The sequence below is a fragment of the Siniperca chuatsi genome, linkage group LG17 (genome assembly GCF_020085105.1).
Source record: "Siniperca chuatsi isolate FFG_IHB_CAS linkage group LG17, ASM2008510v1, whole genome shotgun sequence".
NCBI classification, from domain to species: Eukaryota; Metazoa; Chordata; class Actinopteri; order Centrarchiformes; family Sinipercidae; genus Siniperca; species Siniperca chuatsi.
In genome coordinates, this window is record NC_058058.1 from 1,827,393 (window position 1) to 1,844,210 (window position 16,818).

General features: G+C 42.6%; 3 protein-coding genes across 3 annotated transcripts in view; all 3 read right to left on the reverse strand.

The window, feature by feature from the left end:
- Window positions 1-9,821, reverse strand: part of LOC122864546 (zinc finger protein OZF-like) — a 66,865-nt gene extending 57,044 nt beyond the window's left edge. Inside the window, exon 1 of the mRNA XM_044172098.1 lies at window positions 9,199-9,821. Within this exon, the coding sequence (XP_044028033.1) occupies window positions 9,199-9,235 (37 nt within the window). The 5' untranslated portion in view covers window positions 9,236-9,821. The remainder of the gene's footprint in view (window positions 1-9,198) is intronic.
- LOC122864088 (zinc finger protein 32-like) lies at window positions 1,831-7,426 on the reverse strand. The gene is made up of 4 exons (XM_044171149.1): window positions 7,362-7,426; window positions 5,978-6,140; window positions 3,522-4,242; window positions 1,831-3,306 (listed from the first exon to the last, which is right to left on the reverse strand). Exons 1-4 carry the CDS (start codon window positions 7,424-7,426, stop codon window positions 2,954-2,956), a joined length of 1,302 nt encoding a protein of 433 aa, XP_044027084.1. The 3' UTR covers window positions 1,831-2,953.
- A 2,257-nt stretch (window positions 9,822-12,078) lies between the features above and the next one.
- LOC122864553 (gastrula zinc finger protein XlCGF57.1-like) lies at window positions 12,079-15,822 on the reverse strand. The gene is made up of 2 exons (XM_044172107.1): window positions 15,363-15,822; window positions 12,079-14,022 (listed from the first exon to the last, which is right to left on the reverse strand). The coding sequence occupies exons 1-2, from the start codon at window positions 15,553-15,555 to the stop codon at window positions 12,755-12,757; spliced, it is 1,461 nt and encodes a 486-aa protein (XP_044028042.1). The 5' UTR covers window positions 15,556-15,822; the 3' UTR covers window positions 12,079-12,754.
- Window positions 15,823-16,818: the final 996 nt, after the last annotated feature.

Consider the following 16,818-nt stretch of genomic DNA (forward strand, 5'->3'; position numbering starts at 1 on the left):
CCACCCACTCAAGAGTTTTAGAAATGATGGGAAGGTTGGAGATGGGCCCGTCTTGTTTCAGGTCAGCTGGGTCAGCACCGGGTTCTTTGAGGGTGGGTGTAATTGCGGCCATTTTGAGAGTGGGGGTAACAGTTCCAGAGGCGAGGGAGGAGTTGATTATTTTTGTGATCAAGGGGGAAATGGATGGCAGACAGGCTTTGATGAGGGTAGTGGATAGGGGATCAAGCTGACAGGTAGTGGATTTGGCTTTAAGGATGAGCTCAGAGATGGTGTTTTCCGTTGCTGGGGTGAAGTTGGAGAGGGAGCTGAAGAGTGATCAGCCAGCGGGGTCACAAATAAAAGAAAATGCAGTGAGTTTACATAATTAAAAGGGGCTTCAGGCAGAAAGGTAAACATTATATATTGTTGATCATATCAAACACACACCTGTTGGCTAATTTCTGGTAACAGCCGGTTGCCAGAAACCCCAGAGTGGTTAGTAGCCTACTTGTACCGGGATGGCGTAGTTCCGTCGGGTTGGTTTGTCTAATGCTGGACTGCACAATCCTGTTCACTGCAGCGATTATACACACAAAAACTATATAACAACTAAAATCATACTTGGTGATATATGCACAGTATTCGAAGATATTATTAAAATCTACTGACGCTCTGTTCTGCAGTTCTTTCATGCTATTTGATTTAATCTTGGATTTCTAAAACCGATGTCACAGATAATGATAATGATAATAATCCATGATAGTTTGGGCTGAAAGTACAAGGGCAGGGGCATTGCATCTAAATCCTCCACTCCTCCCCCCGCACACTTTCCCTCTGCTCTCCAAGTGGCCTCCGTGCGACATATTCTGTATCGTAATACCAAGGGCTGAGGTGAATGAAGGGAAGTGGAACTACTAATGAAATGGGTTAGGGGCTTCAATGCTTCCTTCATGTTGTATGACAGATAAACTACTTATCGGAAAGAGCGGGACTAACGACAGAAAGCTTCTTCTTACGGGCCATATCGCCCTGTACAGTTAATCAACCACAGCAAGGCAAATCGTTTAAGTGGTAGCCTTCAAAGTAAAAGCGCTAAAGCTGTGCTGAAATCTTTATTTATCAACAGCTTTTTTTGTCAGCTCTGGGTTTAAGGCTGTGTTCACACCAGCTCTGGAAAGGTCATCACCGTGGCGATAAATCTCTCTTCCATCACTGTAGAACTTTCCAGCAGGTGTCACTGTTTGTTTTGGGTTGCGTCTCTCCAAAAGTTGATTCTGTTTCAACTTTTCGCCCTGCCTAAACACACTACCCACATTCAAATGAATGGGAGGGCTGGCGTTTTCGCTGCAACGCCTGATTTGGTGTGAATTTAGCCTAAGACTTCAGTCTGTGTACGACCCCAACAACCCCCGTCAATCAGAGGGTGGGGTGATACAAACAAACCAAGAGGAGTAGAAATGAAGTCATATGGACTGACAGGTAAATTATCCATTAGACAGTTTTGATGACATCACACTTTATCAGTGCTACATGGCCCCACGTGGAGAAATAAAATATTGGTGACTGACAGCAGGTCATGCTGGACTTTACCGAACCTGACTAACCCGTGTTAGTTCATGTTCTCTGGTGTCTTAAAGAGCTCACGAATAAGTATTTTGTTTATTCTAAGGTTGAAGAGAAGCTGGGAGATAAATTAATATTCATCTGTTAACTCAGTGGAATTGCTTCATGATGATATGCTCGTATAGTGTTATATTCACTTCAGCCACATCACCCTGCCCAAGCATTTGAACACTGCTGGGTAGTAAGGCCTTTCCTGCTCTTGTTAACAGCACACTTGGACACAGGTCATCAAGGAGAAGTATTTATTTATTTATTTTTTACAAACTCTGCAGATGAATGGTTTCTTCCATGTGGGTTCTCATGTTTATGGTCAAACCTCAAACACCTTTACTACAAAATGAGCAGATGTATGGCCTCCCCTCAGTTTGGATTCTCATGTGATTTTTTGTTTTTGAACCTACGCAAACTTTTTCTCACTGAAAATATACGGTTTCTCACCTGTGTGGGTTCTCATATGCATCACAACAAAGATTTCCATGTAAAATGTTTTCTTCTGAACTGAACAACCGTAAGTACTTTTTTCTGAGTGACACCTAATATGTTTAACTAAGGCTCGGTGCACAGTAAAATATTTACCACAAACTGAACAACTAAATGGTTTCTCCCCAGTATGGATTCTGGTCACAACTGACCAAATTGTCTCTGAGACCGAAACTAGCCTTTCTCCTGTATGAACTCTTAAGTGTGTGGTCAAAGTTGAGCTTTGTGTGAATCCTGTACCACAGATGGAACAACTGAAGGGTTTCTCCCCTGTGTGGAAAGTCAGGTGTTGTCTCAGATGTGTCTTTTGTGCAAATCTTTTAGCACAAAATGAACAACTAAAGAGTTTCTTCCCTGTGTGGATTCTCATGTGCCTCACAACATCTGTTCTCCATTTAAAGTTTTTTTTTTTACAAACTGAGCAGCTGAACCGTTTTCCTTCTGAATGAAGTCTCAAATGAGTCGTTAAGGACTTCTTCTGGGGGTATCTTTTAGATCAAGAAAATCTTTTGAAAAGAAGAGGGATATGTACTGGCCCAAACAATGTTACAGTATGATATGTATGGATGCATTGAACTAAAATAAAAAACAAATGTTGACCTTAGTGCTGTATAGGTGACATACAATACTTTGACAATTTAAATACAAAACAATGAACACATGTAATACCAAAAAGCACAGTGCCTGGAAAACGACAAAATAACGTGGACTCCAATAAAAAAGGAATTAAATGATCACGTGGCTTCATCTCAGCTCAAAGGATAAGATGAAGCAGAACTTCTTTTGGAGTCTGTATCAAAGTTTTTAGCTGATCAGTGTTGAGCCAAGTCCTGCCCTCAGTACTTCAAAAAAAATGTCTCAACAAGCAGCGTCATTTATTTCTGCTGCTCTCACCAACACACTTGTGTCTTTTGACACTATGGAGACGAGTGAATCTTTTATCACAAACACTGCAACTGAATGGTTTCTCCCCTGTGTGGACAGTCAAGTGTTGTCTCAGATTCCCATGTATTGCAAATATTTTACCACAAACTGAACAACTAAATGGTTTCTCCCCTGTATGGACAGTCAAGTGTCGTTTCAGATTTGTCTTTCGTGCAAATCTTTTACCACAAACTGAACAACTCAGTGGTTTCTCCCCTGTATGGACAGTCAAGTGTCGTTTCAGATTTGTCTTTCGTGCAAATCTTTTACCACAAACTGAACAACTCAGTGGTTTCTCCCCTGTATGGACAGTCAAGTGTTGGGTCACATGTTTCTTTAGTGCAAATCTTTTACCACAAACTGAACAACTAAATGGTTTCTCCCCTGTATGAACAGTCAAGTGTCGTTTCAGATTTGTCTTTCGTGAGAATCTTCTACCACAAACTGAACAACTCAATGGTTTCTCCTGTGTGACAGACAGTGTCAAATGTGTTCGCTACCACAAACAGATTTGCCTGTGTGGACAGTCAAGTGTTCGCTCAGATTTGCCTTTTGTGCAAATCTTTTAGCACAAACTGAGCAGCTGTAACGTTTTCCTTCTGAATGAAGCCTCATATGAGTTGTTAAGGAGCTCTTGTGAAGGTATCGTTTAGCACAAACTGAGCAACGAAATGGTTTCACTGCTGTTTCGATTCCATGGTGTTTCTGCAGATGTTCCTTGTGGCCAAAGCTTGTAGCACATTCAGAGGAGCTAACTAATGTTTTTCCAGTATTACAGTCCTGATCACTCACAGGTTCTGGGTTTAAACCTGACTGAGGTTCCCTGGTCTCTTCCCAATCACAACTGTCATCAGTCTCAGATTCAGAGGAGTGTGAAGTCTTGTCATGAGGAGCTGGTTGTAAAGGATTATCTGGATTAAAGTTCCTGGCTGGTTCTGGTCCTCCACAGTCCTCTCCATCAGCTTCTGGTTTCAAATGCTCTGCATCTCTGTTCTCTTCGGTTTGGCTTTGATGAAGCTGCGAGGACTGAGGTTTCTCTTCATCATCATCTTCTTCACTCTTCACAGGAGCGAATGGGAACTTGGTGATATCGGCCTCCTCCAGCCCTCGAAGCTGCTCTCCCTCCTGACTGGTCCAGAGCTCCTCCTGCTCCTCTTTAATGTGTGGCGGCTCTGGGTCCTGGTCCTGGTCCACTCCTGCTGACGGGGGGGCTCCACTCACCCTGCTGCTGGACCTCTGTGGAGAATAATGAAATGCATACACGTTTTAGGAAACTGTAGGGCTTTTCACACACATTGTTAACACAGGATTAACCTAAGCCCAGGGCTATGAGATTCACACTGCACTTCTACGAGCCCTGGGTTAGCTGTCCGTTGGAACACGTGTCTAATGTTTACAGTCTAGAATGACGTGACGGCGAAGATGTGTGATTGGGCAACAAGAATGTGATGCAAATTCCATTAGCCCTGTTTCACACTGGCACCTTTTATCGTCATGTTTAGTCTATTTTCAAGGGATAACCCTAGGCTCAAGATGGGGTTAGCCCACTTAGACTGTTCAAGGATTGTGCCAGTTAGGGTTGGGGCGGCGTTGGCATATGACAACGTCCACAGTTAAATATCAGATGGACAATGACATCCTCACCTACTCAGTAAAAAGTAGCGTATAAGGAACAGGGCAGTGTGAGTGTCATAGAGCACGGTGACTTCACTCAGAGCAGACAGGTGTCGGCGATGAGCAGAGGGAAAGGTTAAAGTTGTCTAGTGGCAGTAAATATCCTACAGTTTGCCCATGAATAAATGCTGCAGCTCCTCAATACCCAAGACGTTCCCGTGTCTTGCTTCCCAGCTGCTGGTAAAAGTGAAGGGGGTTAGCCCCGAGGTTAGCATCAACTTCAGCCCTGGAGGAAGTCTTCCCTGCGCAGCAGGAATGGTTAACACTATGCTTAAGTTACCTCATTAAGCAGATCATATGTTTATACATTTTTTTTAAATACTAGTCATAGTAATAAACTACTCTTATTAGCTTTAGTAACAAGATTTTACTTGCTGGGTAACGATGTTACGGTGGTAGGGGGCATATCTTATATATACTACTGCTGCATATACTCCAGGTTTTATGTTGTGCTATCAATGATGTACGTTGTTTCATGAGACCATTTTTTGATATGTTTTATGTAGGGCTGACGTCTTCTGGTCAGTTGGTCGACTGGTTGGTTGTTTTTCTCTTTTTCAACCAAATTTTCATTGGTCAGACAATCGCTGGGGTTACTTTCATAAGGAGAAAAGTGCTTCTTGATCAGTGACATATGCAGACCTGATGTGTGTGTGTGCATTTTACTGCTTACTCAATGAGGGCCAGCAAGGATGGATTGATACCGGCTGTCTGTGACCTGACTTCAAACTTGCAAACTTTAAGTTTTGCCATGTTTTATGTTGTTTTAGTGTTTATTTGTAGGTTAGCCTGTTGAACTTGGTGTTAGCATGTTGTGCGGCTAAGTGGCTGCTCCCACAGGCTGGCGCAATGTTGAACTAATGTTGTAATATTGAGGGACAGTCAAGAGAAACTGTGTGAACGTTAAGCCTTAATTGAAGCCAACTAAATAATGAGTATAAGTTTATACATATAGAGTGCACTGTGGCCAATTTATTTAATCTAGGTAACGTGCAGATTTTTATTTTTTTTACCATCGACCAGTTGATTGATTGAAGAGTAAGTAGAATTTCAGTCGACCACGGTTGTATTTGGTTGACTAAAGCCCTAGTTTAATGTATTGATTATTTTCAATGTTCATGTCTGTTATGTGTTTTACATGGGGGCAATAAAGGTAAAGTTGAAAGAAAAAAGGTTAATCACACTATGTGTGCATTTACAAGCTGATCTTCCATGCAAATAAGACCATCTCTTAAAATACTAGTGCCGTTTTTCTTCTCTACACAAGAAACTATGACTATACTCAGTCACTTCGGACAGCCCATTTTAACAATTTTAACAGCTCCTCTTCCTCTGCAGCCTGAGGAGGCTCAACATGGACTCCAGGCTTTTCTGCAATTTCTACAGGTGCACCGTTGAGTATCCTGACTGGCTGCATCACTGCCTGGTATGGCAGCTGCACCGCTCTCAGGCGTAAGGCTCTACAGAGGGTAGTGAAAACTCCTCAGCTCATCACCAGGACGAAGCTGCCATCCATGGAGGACCTCTACACCCAGTGGTCCAGGAAGAAGGCCAACAGGCAGTGCTATAGTCAAGACCACCTTTGTCTAGTCCAAGACCAGGACTAGTTGAGACCGAGTCAAGACTGTGTCCAAAGAGGTTGGAGTCTAAGTCAAGTGCAAGAGCATTCGATCAGCTGATTATGTTTCTTTTTGCGTCACTATATCAGCCTCACAATACCTGTGTATTTGCCTGAGGACGACCTTCTCAGAGTCTGCAACGTCGCAAATAAAAGATAACTACTTCATAACTACTCAGTGTGCAGGTAAATCAGATTAAAATGTGAAATCTAACATTTTCAGTCAGTAGTACAGAAAAAAACAGTGCAAATATAAACAGACTTTATTCAAATGTGAAACATGTTTTTTTTTTAAATAAAAAAGGACACAAAACACAAAAAGGTGGACACTATTTAAAACTATAAATGTAAAAGTAAACACATTTATTCAAATAAAATCAACAGACTGGGCCTGTGCAAGAGGTAACAGCTACGCCCAGAGAGCCGCAGAGTCCAGGGGGTGGTAACAGTGTTATGGCTACAGATGTTATGTAACATCATAATGAACATAAAAAAATAAACTCAACATTAGCCATGACGGTCAGAGTGTTTAGGTGTAACAAAATGGGTCCTAAAGGCCAAATTCAAAAGCAGTGACACTGCCAGCTGTAAGCAGTTCACTGCGTTTGAAGGTGGTCGTTAAGGTAAATTAGTTACTGTACTAAAAAAACGTAAGATTTCCTCTAGGTGTGAAATGAACAATAGCCCAGGACTGTCCTATCTAATGTGAGGGTGATCAATCATAACACCATTTAAGCTATGAACAAATGTAGCTATAACACTGTTGACAGATTTCCTGGCCTTGTCGAGCTTCCTGGGATTGGCACCGACCTTCCACTGGCACCTATTGGGTCACCAGTGTTTGCCCGAGTTACCTGAATGAACTGTATTTCGTTGAGTGTTTATTTTCACCGTCTGTACATCTTTTGAGCGTAAAACGTTAACAAATTACTCTTATTAACTTTGACGACGTCTGCACTCGTTGCGTTGCTGTGCATGAAAGCTTTGCGAGTAAAAACAACAATAAACAAAAGATCGGATCGGGCTCAATAGAGCTAAATATAACCGATACCGAAAAAAATACCTTGACTGGCCCGGATACCGATCTTTGAGATCTGGATCTCCAGAAATCCGCTCTGACACCGGCATGGACAAGTGGAGAGAGAACAGGTGGAGAGGTATTTGGGGAAAAACCTCACGTTTCTTAATAAACTTAAACTTAACTGCTATTAACATGTAATCTATCATTTTTAACGATGTTCAAATGTATGCATAATCTGCGTAGTGGAAGATAAAGAGGCCTGTTGATGGGCTGAAAAGAACTGGATGGTAAAACTCAAGATTTACCTGGCGACCAGCCCCATGACAGTAACTTTTTAGCTTTTAAACAGCACCGGGACGAGAATACGCGCACTCGAAAGCCGACTGGCGTAACTGAACGCCTGCCTATAGCATCCAGGCGACATTATCTGCGACAGTAGCCGCGTGGCGTGCATGTTTACAGGCAGGCGGACTGCATGCACAGCGATCAGTCCGCTCTCTGCTCTGGTGAAGGGGTGCACCTGATCAGTTTATCAAACAACCGAAAACAGGCAGCACTCGTTTCAGGTTGTAGTAGGCGACTAGCAGTAGCCTGCTTTGGTTGTCTGATCAACTGATGAAGTGCACCCCTTCACCAGGGCACATGGGAACTGAGTAGTGCTATCGAAATTGAATAATTTGAAATATGTATAAACACGTAAAAAAAAAAAAAGACCTGCGATTAACGTATTACTGTCTTTCAGACGCTGTAGCGGGCTCAGCTTTAGAGAGTAAAGATACCGTATATATATCACGGCATGTGAAACTAGACGACCTAAGGCATCAGTTGGCAAGAGAAACTGGGTCGCTGGTTAGTCTGCATGACCCTAAGTCACTAAACTGGACATTGATCATTACATCTCTGCAATACTTGATAAAATTGTGCAATATCCTGTGTTAATACTCCTGGGCAATATACTTAAATTCCCTATTTATTGATATTGATATTTATTCATACCTCTGTTACTGCTGTGCAATATCCTCCGTCTCATTATAAATAAGCTGCACTTAACTCGACAGCACATGCACTATTACTTTATACCGTATTATTATCATCAACCAGTAAACCCACTTGGTACTTAATTTATTTTCTGACCTGTATTATAGTGTATTATATTTTTTTGCCTAGTGCTTCTCTTCCTGACAGCGAGCTGCTGTTTCCCCTCGGGGATCAATAAAGTATTTCTGATTCTGATTGAACTCTCTCTCTCTGTGTGTCTTCCAAGTGTCTTTGTTCTTTTCTCATATCTGCATGGACTATTGCGGGCCTTGTTCAAATTCAACTGGCACACTTATAAGAACGTATTGCTTTCTAAGCTGATGTCTAATTAAAATGGCACTTTAACATATAGGCCTGGGTTTTGTTATTAGTTCTGTTAGTGCACATAAGAAATATGCCTTTCAAGCTGACAGTCAATGACGGTTTTATTGAAAATTTACTATAAATACACTTCTGCGGTTCATATATTGGATTTGTTTACCTATTCATGGTTGTTCTCTCTCTCCCAGGGCCCGGCCTGCTGTCCTTTCACTACATTTACCCCGTTGAAATGTACGAAATTGCAGCGCTTGACTTATCACCTGTGAAACATCGCTAAATCGATACTGAATCACATCGAATCAAAGTCAGAATCGAATAGATTCAGGAAATCAGTGTCGAAACCCATCTCTAAGTAGTCTGCGTTGATACATGATGTCACTTTACCTTTATACTAACTTTCACTCACTGTTTACTACCTGCTTCACTGTAACTGTTTTGCAATATGACAATAAAGAACTTGAGGTCTTTTAGTGGCAGCTGGTTTTTCCAGCAGTTTAAAGTGAGAAGAAACTGTACAAACCTGCTCTGTGTAACCGGACTTCAGGGTTGAAAGACATTTTGACAAAATCACAGCAACTTTTCCTCCAGACTCACTCAGGTCGGTCCCTCTGACGCGCGCTGCGTTGCTAGGTTACGTTCGCGTCCGTCTATTTCCAGCTAGCAAGCTAGGCTAACTTCATTAGCTCCTTAGGACTCCAGGAGATAATTCAGACGTAAAACATTTTAAAATAAAGGGGACAGCGCAAAGTCTATTCGGGCGGGTTCATTTGGACATTTTGGGTCCATGAAAAATACAGTTTGGACTCTATCGAATTTCCGTCTCCGTCTATTTCCAGCTAGCAAGCTACGCTAACTACCTTTAGCATTCTTGGCTAACAGGAGACGAGTCTGAGGGGAAACATCCCGAAAGTTCAACACGTTTATCCACACATACAGGCTCTCGTTGTTCACTCCGGTTGCATCTTGAGATAAAATACGTGGTACGTAACGGAACAAGATAGCCACGGTAAGGTTGCTGTTGCTACCGCTACTGTTGCTTCTTCTTCTTCTTTTTCTTTTTTTGTTGCTTCTTCTTCTTCTTGCGTTTTAACGGCGGTTGGCAAACCAGCGCATTAGGAGCATTACCGCCACCTTCTGCTTCGGAGTGTGGACCAGAGATTAAATCCTCCCCATTATTCCTGTTTGTTTGATGAAAGTTTTACAAGCTGCTCCTCTTGACAGGTTCATTAATGTTTTCATATTGAAATTGTGAATTCCAGCCCTCCTGAGATCTTCATGAATACGTTGCCTTTCTTGCTGATAATTATTACATGATTACATGTACAACAGACTTCTCAACCTGACGCTGTTCACATAAACCAGTTGGATGCTTTCCTATTACCTTAAGTGTTTCTATTGAGATCTAAATGACCAAGTCTATTGAAAGTGACCTCTTCTTTTCTTGACCTGCTTCTAAATGACGAATTAGGGGAGGGCAATAAGGCCCTAAGATAATATCATGATATTTCAGGGTATTTCTACTATAATGATATTCTTCACTATATATATATATATATATATATATATATATATATATATATATATATATATATATATATACATATATATATATAAGTTTGAAAGAACACATTAATACATGACCCTATTTCTAGTAGGTTACTTCTTATTTCACCATTTTAATTCTACTTCATCCTCCACCTGACTGTCGTGTTTACTCCCAAACGACTTTAATCTGCTCGCCTTCTCTGTTCCCCACACGAGCACTCTCACACCTACACCTCTGTCTCTTCCTGTTTCTCTCTCCCTGTGTGTGTCAGCTTTTACTAAACAACGGCGTAACAGGAGACGGTCTCTCTGTGTGTTTCTCTGCAGAGCATGTGCGATTGTCAGTAGACCGCACAGGAGGGGTAAAAGCGAGGGGAGATTGTCCGCCAGTTAATCCATCGCGGATTGCATCGTTCTCTTGGACGGATAAAAAAAATAAAGAAAGCCTCCTTTTATTTCAGTGGTCCGCCACTCTTCTGCTGCTTTACTCCAAGCGATTCCCTTGACCTCTGCTTTGCTTAATGGCACCCGTACATCTAGTGCATCTTTCTGTAGTGCTTGTTTTGCTAACCTGCCCGCTTGCTCATTTCCCTTCAGACCTACATGTGCAGGAACCCACATAAACTGGATTGAAATACCTTGTTGAAGGAGTCTGGAATGTACCTGTGACACTGATCTCCTGACCTCTTGAGGACTGAGACAGAATCTGAGCAGATTAAACCATTTCCTGATTTATTTCCCTCTACCCAGTGCAGAGCCAAGAGTACTGCCAGCATCTCCTCTGAGGACACTCCCAGATAGTTTGATGTGCCCTTCACTATGGTAACTTTCTTTTCTGGAACTGAAAAAGCAGCTCCAGTCATCTGATATTCTGGTTGCTAGCCCAGGAGCTTTGGACCACCAGGAGGGGGTTTTCAGGCCCGGGGCGGAGGGTTTCATGTAGGAACTATATTTTTTTATACTGATAGATCCTGCTCACAACAAATCTGTGAATTATCTTGAGTAACCGGGTCATCAAATGTATTTTTTTGGCGCTCTGAGCATCACAAGACGAGTGCCATATAGTCCCATTATATTAAAAAAAATGCAGACATCTCTACGGCCGATATCTCCAAAACTCGGCAACTCACACCGAAACCATCTAGATGGATAAAAAGCGCTACAGGTAAGAGGAAAGATATGTATTTTTGATTTTGGGGTGAACTGTCCCTTTAAAATAAAAAAACCCTAGAAGTTTATAGATGGAATCTCACCTCAGTGATAAAACCCACGCAGGGTTGCAGCGGTACACCGGTTTCAAGGTATACCGAAAATTGACAGTTATCATTTGCTTATCTACGGTATTAAATTCTACCACATTAGTGTTATTAAAAAAAAAATATATATATATATATTTCAAGTTTATATCAGTTTCATGTCTATCAGGACATAATATTTTGTGAAATTATAATAAAGTATTTATTCAACCAAAGGAAAATAAAGCTTCTGTTTTTATTCCTTTAAGGGTCATTGTAACTGATAATAATAACAATAATTATGTAATACGGCATAACGTGAAATTTTCTGAGACGATTATTGTACCGTAAAAATCTCATACCTTCAGAAACTCCATGGTTAGGTAGTAGGAAGTCACGTGACAACCCATTCGCCATTTCCATCATTATCATTATGCAGAATAGCTCTTTTCTATTCTGACTTGTATTACTCATATCGTATGCCTTCTCTGTATCAAAAAAGGCAGCCACTACACTTTAATGTTATTTTCTAAACATAAAGCTGGATCCATAGTATGTCTTCCTTTCTTAAAGCCACCGTGGTATTTGGATATACATCCCATATTTTAGTTCATCATTCATTTATGTTGTTACTTTTTTTATTTCATTCAGTCTTTCTCAAGAGGCATACAACATAATGTTACAGGACTGGTCCACAAAAGAAAAACATAAATGAGACACAGCACTTGCATAATAAGAGACACAATACTGCGAGGAGCCAGCTTCATCCTGTGTGCTGCTCTCTGCTCTGCGTGTAGCTCAGCCCCGCACTCAGTCAAACACCGCTGCATTGCAGTTATTGGCTGGAGGCTACACACCGCTGCACAAAGGTTTTCACCCAGAAAAATGCAGGCAGAGGGCAGCGTCTCTGCACACACAGACACACTTCTATTCCGTCTAGAGACAGCTTTAGTTAACTAGTGACTTTAAAAGTTAAGATTTTGCATACAAAACATATAAAGAGCTTCTGAAATATGGAACTGTTATAGATGAAACTACTTAACAGTATATAAAGTTAATCGATTAGTCGATCGACAGAAAATTCCCTCCTTATGTTTGCACAGACTGTTTCGCTGAGGAGGGATGCCCTGGTAGTCTCTTGGAGGTTTGTTGCAGCAACACGAGTCCCAGGACGAAGATACACATTTGTAGAATGATTACACGGCTTGTGGTGCTCAAAGCGCCAAAAAAAACAAACAAAAAAAACCCAACAGCGATGTCGGTTTCTTTGGAAAAAAATTGGCTCAACAAACAGCTTCATTTATATCTGCTGCTCTCACCAACACACTTGTGATTTTTGACACTATGGAGCCGAGTGAATCTTTTATCACATGCACTGCAACTGAATGGTTTCTCCCCTGTGTGGACAGTAAAGTGTTGTCTTAGATGATCCTTTCGTGCGAATCTTTTACCACAAACTGAACAACTAAATGGTTTCTCTCCACTATGGATTCTCATGTGTTTGACCAAACTGTCTCTGACACTGAAACTTACTTTACAAATTGAGCAGCTGAAAGGTGTTTTTCCCGAATGAACTCTTAAGTGTGAGGTCAAAGTTGAGCTGTGTGCGAATCTTTTACCACAAACTGAACAACTAAATGGTTTCTCCGTTGTGTGGATTTTCATGTGTGTGAACAAAGAGCTTCTGGCAGTGAAACTTGCTTTACAAATTGAGCAGCTGAAAGGTTTTTCTCCCGTATGAACTCTTAAGTGTGCGGTCAAAGTTGAGTTTCGTGCGAATCCTGTACCACAGACGGAGCAACTAAAGGGTTTCTCCCCTGTGTGGATTCTCATGTGCCTCACAACATCTCTTCTCCATTGAAAAGTTTTTTTACAAACGGAGCAGCTGAAACATTTATCTTCTGAATGAAGTCTCATATGAGTCGTTAAGGACTTCTTCCGGGGGTATTTCTTACCACAAACTGAGCAGCTAAATGGTTTCACTGCTGTTTGGATTCCATTGTGTTTCTGCAGATGTTCCTTGAGGCCAAAGCTTGTAGCACATTCAGAGGAGCTAACTGATGTTTTTCCAGTATTACAGTCCTGATCACGCACAGGTTCTGGGTTTAAACCTGACTGAGGTTCCCCGGTCTCCTCCCAATCACAACTGTCGTCAGTCTCGGGTTCAGAGGAGTGTGAAGTCTTGTCACGAGGAGCTGGTTGTAAAGGATTATCTGGATTAAAGTTCCTGGCTGGTTCTGGTCCTCCACAGTCCTCTCCATCGGCTTCTGGTTTCAAAAGCTCTGCATCTCTGTTCTCTTCAGTTTGGCTTTGATGAAGCTGCGAGGACTGAGGTTTCTCTTCATCATCATCATCATCATCATCATCTTCTTCTTCTTCACTCTTCACAGGAGCGAATGTGAACTTGATGATATCGGCCTCCTCCAGCCCTCGAAGCTGCTCTCCCTCCTGACTGGTCCAGAGCTCCTCCTGCTCCTCTTTAATGTGTGGCGGCTCTGGGTCCTGGTCCAGACTGGGGCTCCACTCCTGAACCTCTTCTGAACTCACCGACAGCTGCTGGACGCCTGTGGAGAATAATGAAATACATACACGTTTTAGGAAACTGTCATTTCCCGTTGACACTTAAACCACTGACACCACTACTTTCTTAAACACGGGGAGAAATGTTTTATCAGAAATCAGAATCAGAAATATTTTATTGATCCCCGAGGGGAAACTCTTTAAGTCTATATTACTGCCACCTAACCATTCCCCCGAGAGCAAGTGCTGACGGGACGTCAACGAGGGCATGTTGAACGACTGATGAAACGCAGCCTCAGTAGCCCGCCCGCCGGCACTAACACCAAGGCGGCAGCAGAGCTGGTAGCCGAGGATGCTAACGCTATATTGGCATAAGTATTCCAGCGCTCCGGGTTTTATCTTGGGGGATAAAACAGTTGCAGTTCTGCCATCATTGCAACAGTATGTACCAGAAGGAAAAGCATCTCGGATTTGTGCTGCGGTAACGTTACCGACGCATTTCGTGCCTGTTCATAACCACAGGCCCTTTGGTGCATGTCACACCCCCCACCTACATTTCCTGCCTCTCTTCAGCTATTCCTATCAAAAAACGCTTTTCCATTCAGTTTTGTTTCAGCTTGCCCCGCCCCACCTCTTTCTGTTTCTCCCTGTATGTGTTGACTTTCTTCGTCAGCAGTATGTTTTGCGAAGTCGCACCAAAAAACTTGCAATTTGGACTCTTTCACCCGCGAGTCCGTTTCCACAGCAGCAGGTGAGCCGCGTGTGGAGGAGGCTTGTTGTTAATGACGTCGCCTATCGCAACGATCGAAACCAACGTGGCAGACCGCACGGGAGGGGTAAAATCGAGGGGAGATTGTGGACGAGGTGTTTCAGCTGCAGCTTGTTCTCTGGGGGAAACCACGCTTTGACCGGGTGCAGCCACGCTTCATTGCAACGTGTCGACGCACGATATGCAACCGGTATCGCCGCAGCCTGCACCGGTATCGGAAATCGTGAAAGTGAAAGAAAGTAGATCCGTGCATCCCTACTTCAAATTGCTTGTTTTGTCCAGTCAATGGTCCTAAACCCAAAGATATTCTGTTTACGATGATATACAGTATCACTGCAGCTGCTACAATGCAAAAGCTAAATATTTTGATATAAATAAAATCACCCTGGCACTTTGAAAACCGGATCTACATAATCCATCTGCATCGCTGATCACTTGAAGTTTCACTACTATGAAAGACTAAAAGCCATATTTGTCAGCAATTACTGGCAACAGATGGTACACCTGTTTGTTTAAAGTGAGAAATAATGTCATACTCGAACAGCTTCAGTGTCTTTTAGTGGCAGCTGGTTTCCCAGCAGTTTAAAGTGAGAAGAGCAATGACAGTGTGCAGACCTGCTCTGTGTAACCGGACTTCAGGCTGGAAAACAGCGTCCAGCAGTTTCCGCTGTCGCTCGTTCTCCTCTTTTGAACGACAAAGCTCCTCCTCGTGCTCTGCTATCGTCCTTTCAAACAGCCCAAATATCTCCTCAGCAGCCGCACTTAGTCGCTGGTTGACAAAAGCTCTCAGCATTTGGACTTTAGACATTTTTTTTTTACAGCAACTTTTCCTCCAGACTCACTCCGCAGTCAACGAGCCAGACTAGTTCCTTCCCCGTCAGTCAAGCTAACAAGCTAACTTCATTAGCTTTGTAGGCTAACTAACCGGAAGGTAAAACATTTAGGAAAAACGGGTGAACCTCTTAAAGTCCATTAATTCACGTTTATCCAGACACACAGGGGGTTAAACGCCTCCCTCGTGTTGTTTGTCAGATACTAAACGGCAGAAAGCCTCTTCCTACGGGCCATAGCGCCCTGTGCCGTTAACCAATCACAGCGAGGCAAATCGTTTCCGGTACAACCTCAGTGGTGGCCTTCAAAGTAAAAGGTTCGACTTTCGGCTTGATTGCCGGCTTGGGCGGAAATGAAGTCAGAGGAGGAATCAGAGATGTTGTATACCTCTTGAGAAATAAAAAGAAAAGGAAGAGCAGTTCAAGTGAATCCAGTCAGGAAATGAAGGAAGAAAGAAAGTATCTTGTTGGGATGGTAGCTGTGACACAAACAGACGGCATTTTCAAGGATCCACATGAGGTCGGGAAGTTTGTAGGAGGAAAGCTCGGAGATGTAAGATCGGTCGGGATAACAAGAAGTGGGATGGTTATCACTGACTGTGTATCAAAGTGTCAGAGAGATAAAACCCTGAAGATTCATGCATTCAGAGATCACAGCAGTGTGAACTGCTTTCCACTTGGAGCAGAAATAATGAAGAAGGGGGTAGTAAGCGGCGTGCCTCTGACAGTAGAGGCCGACTCATGTCGGGAGGTTGAAGATGTGTGTGAGGCAAGAAGGCTGACAAGATTCAGAAAAGGGGAGGAGGAGGACAGTAATTCAGTGTGTTTGACGTTTGAGGGGGAGTTGCCGGAAAGAGTGGATCTAGATTATGTGTGTTACAGGGTGAGAGAGCTCCTCTGAGGTGTTTCTGCTGTCAGGAATATGGACATGTTGCTGCAGTATGAAGAGGAGGCAGGAGATGTGGGAAGGAAAACTGTAACGTGGAGAAGTGTAAAGTGGAGAAAGAGCAAGCAAAGTGCCTGCACTGCGAGGGAAACCACCATACGGGATCAGCACAGTGTCCAAAAAGAATTAAAAGTAAAAATGAATAAGATCAGAGCGGAAAAGGGATCGTCATACGCTGAAGCTGCTAAGAGTAAAATGGTGGTAGTACAGAAGGGAAAGGAGCAGAAAGGAAATGGAGATGATCAGAGCATCAGCATGGACAAGAAACGATTTCTGGCATTTATTGCCACGGTTA

Excerpts from the sequence above, each read along its gene's own strand:
- LOC122864088 (XM_044171149.1), bottom strand. The coding sequence starts at position 7,426 with ATGCCGGTGTCAGAGCGGATTTCTGGAGATCCAGATCTCAAAGATCGG. Across the intron at positions 6,141-7,361 it reads CGGTATCCGGGCCAGTCAAG|AGCCTTACGCCTGAGAGCGG; the intron begins GTATTTTTTTCG and ends TACCCTCTGTAG. Across the intron at positions 4,243-5,977 it reads TAAAATTGTTAAAATGGGCT|AGGTCCAGCAGCAGGGTGAG; the intron begins GTCCGAAGTGAC and ends TATTCTCCACAG.
- LOC122864553 (XM_044172107.1), bottom strand. The coding sequence starts at position 15,555 with ATGTCTAAAGTCCAAATGCTGAGAGCTTTTGTCAACCAGCGACTAAGT. Across the intron at positions 14,023-15,362 it reads AGTCCGGTTACACAGAGCAG|GCGTCCAGCAGCTGTCGGTG; the intron begins GTCTGCACACTG and ends TATTCTCCACAG.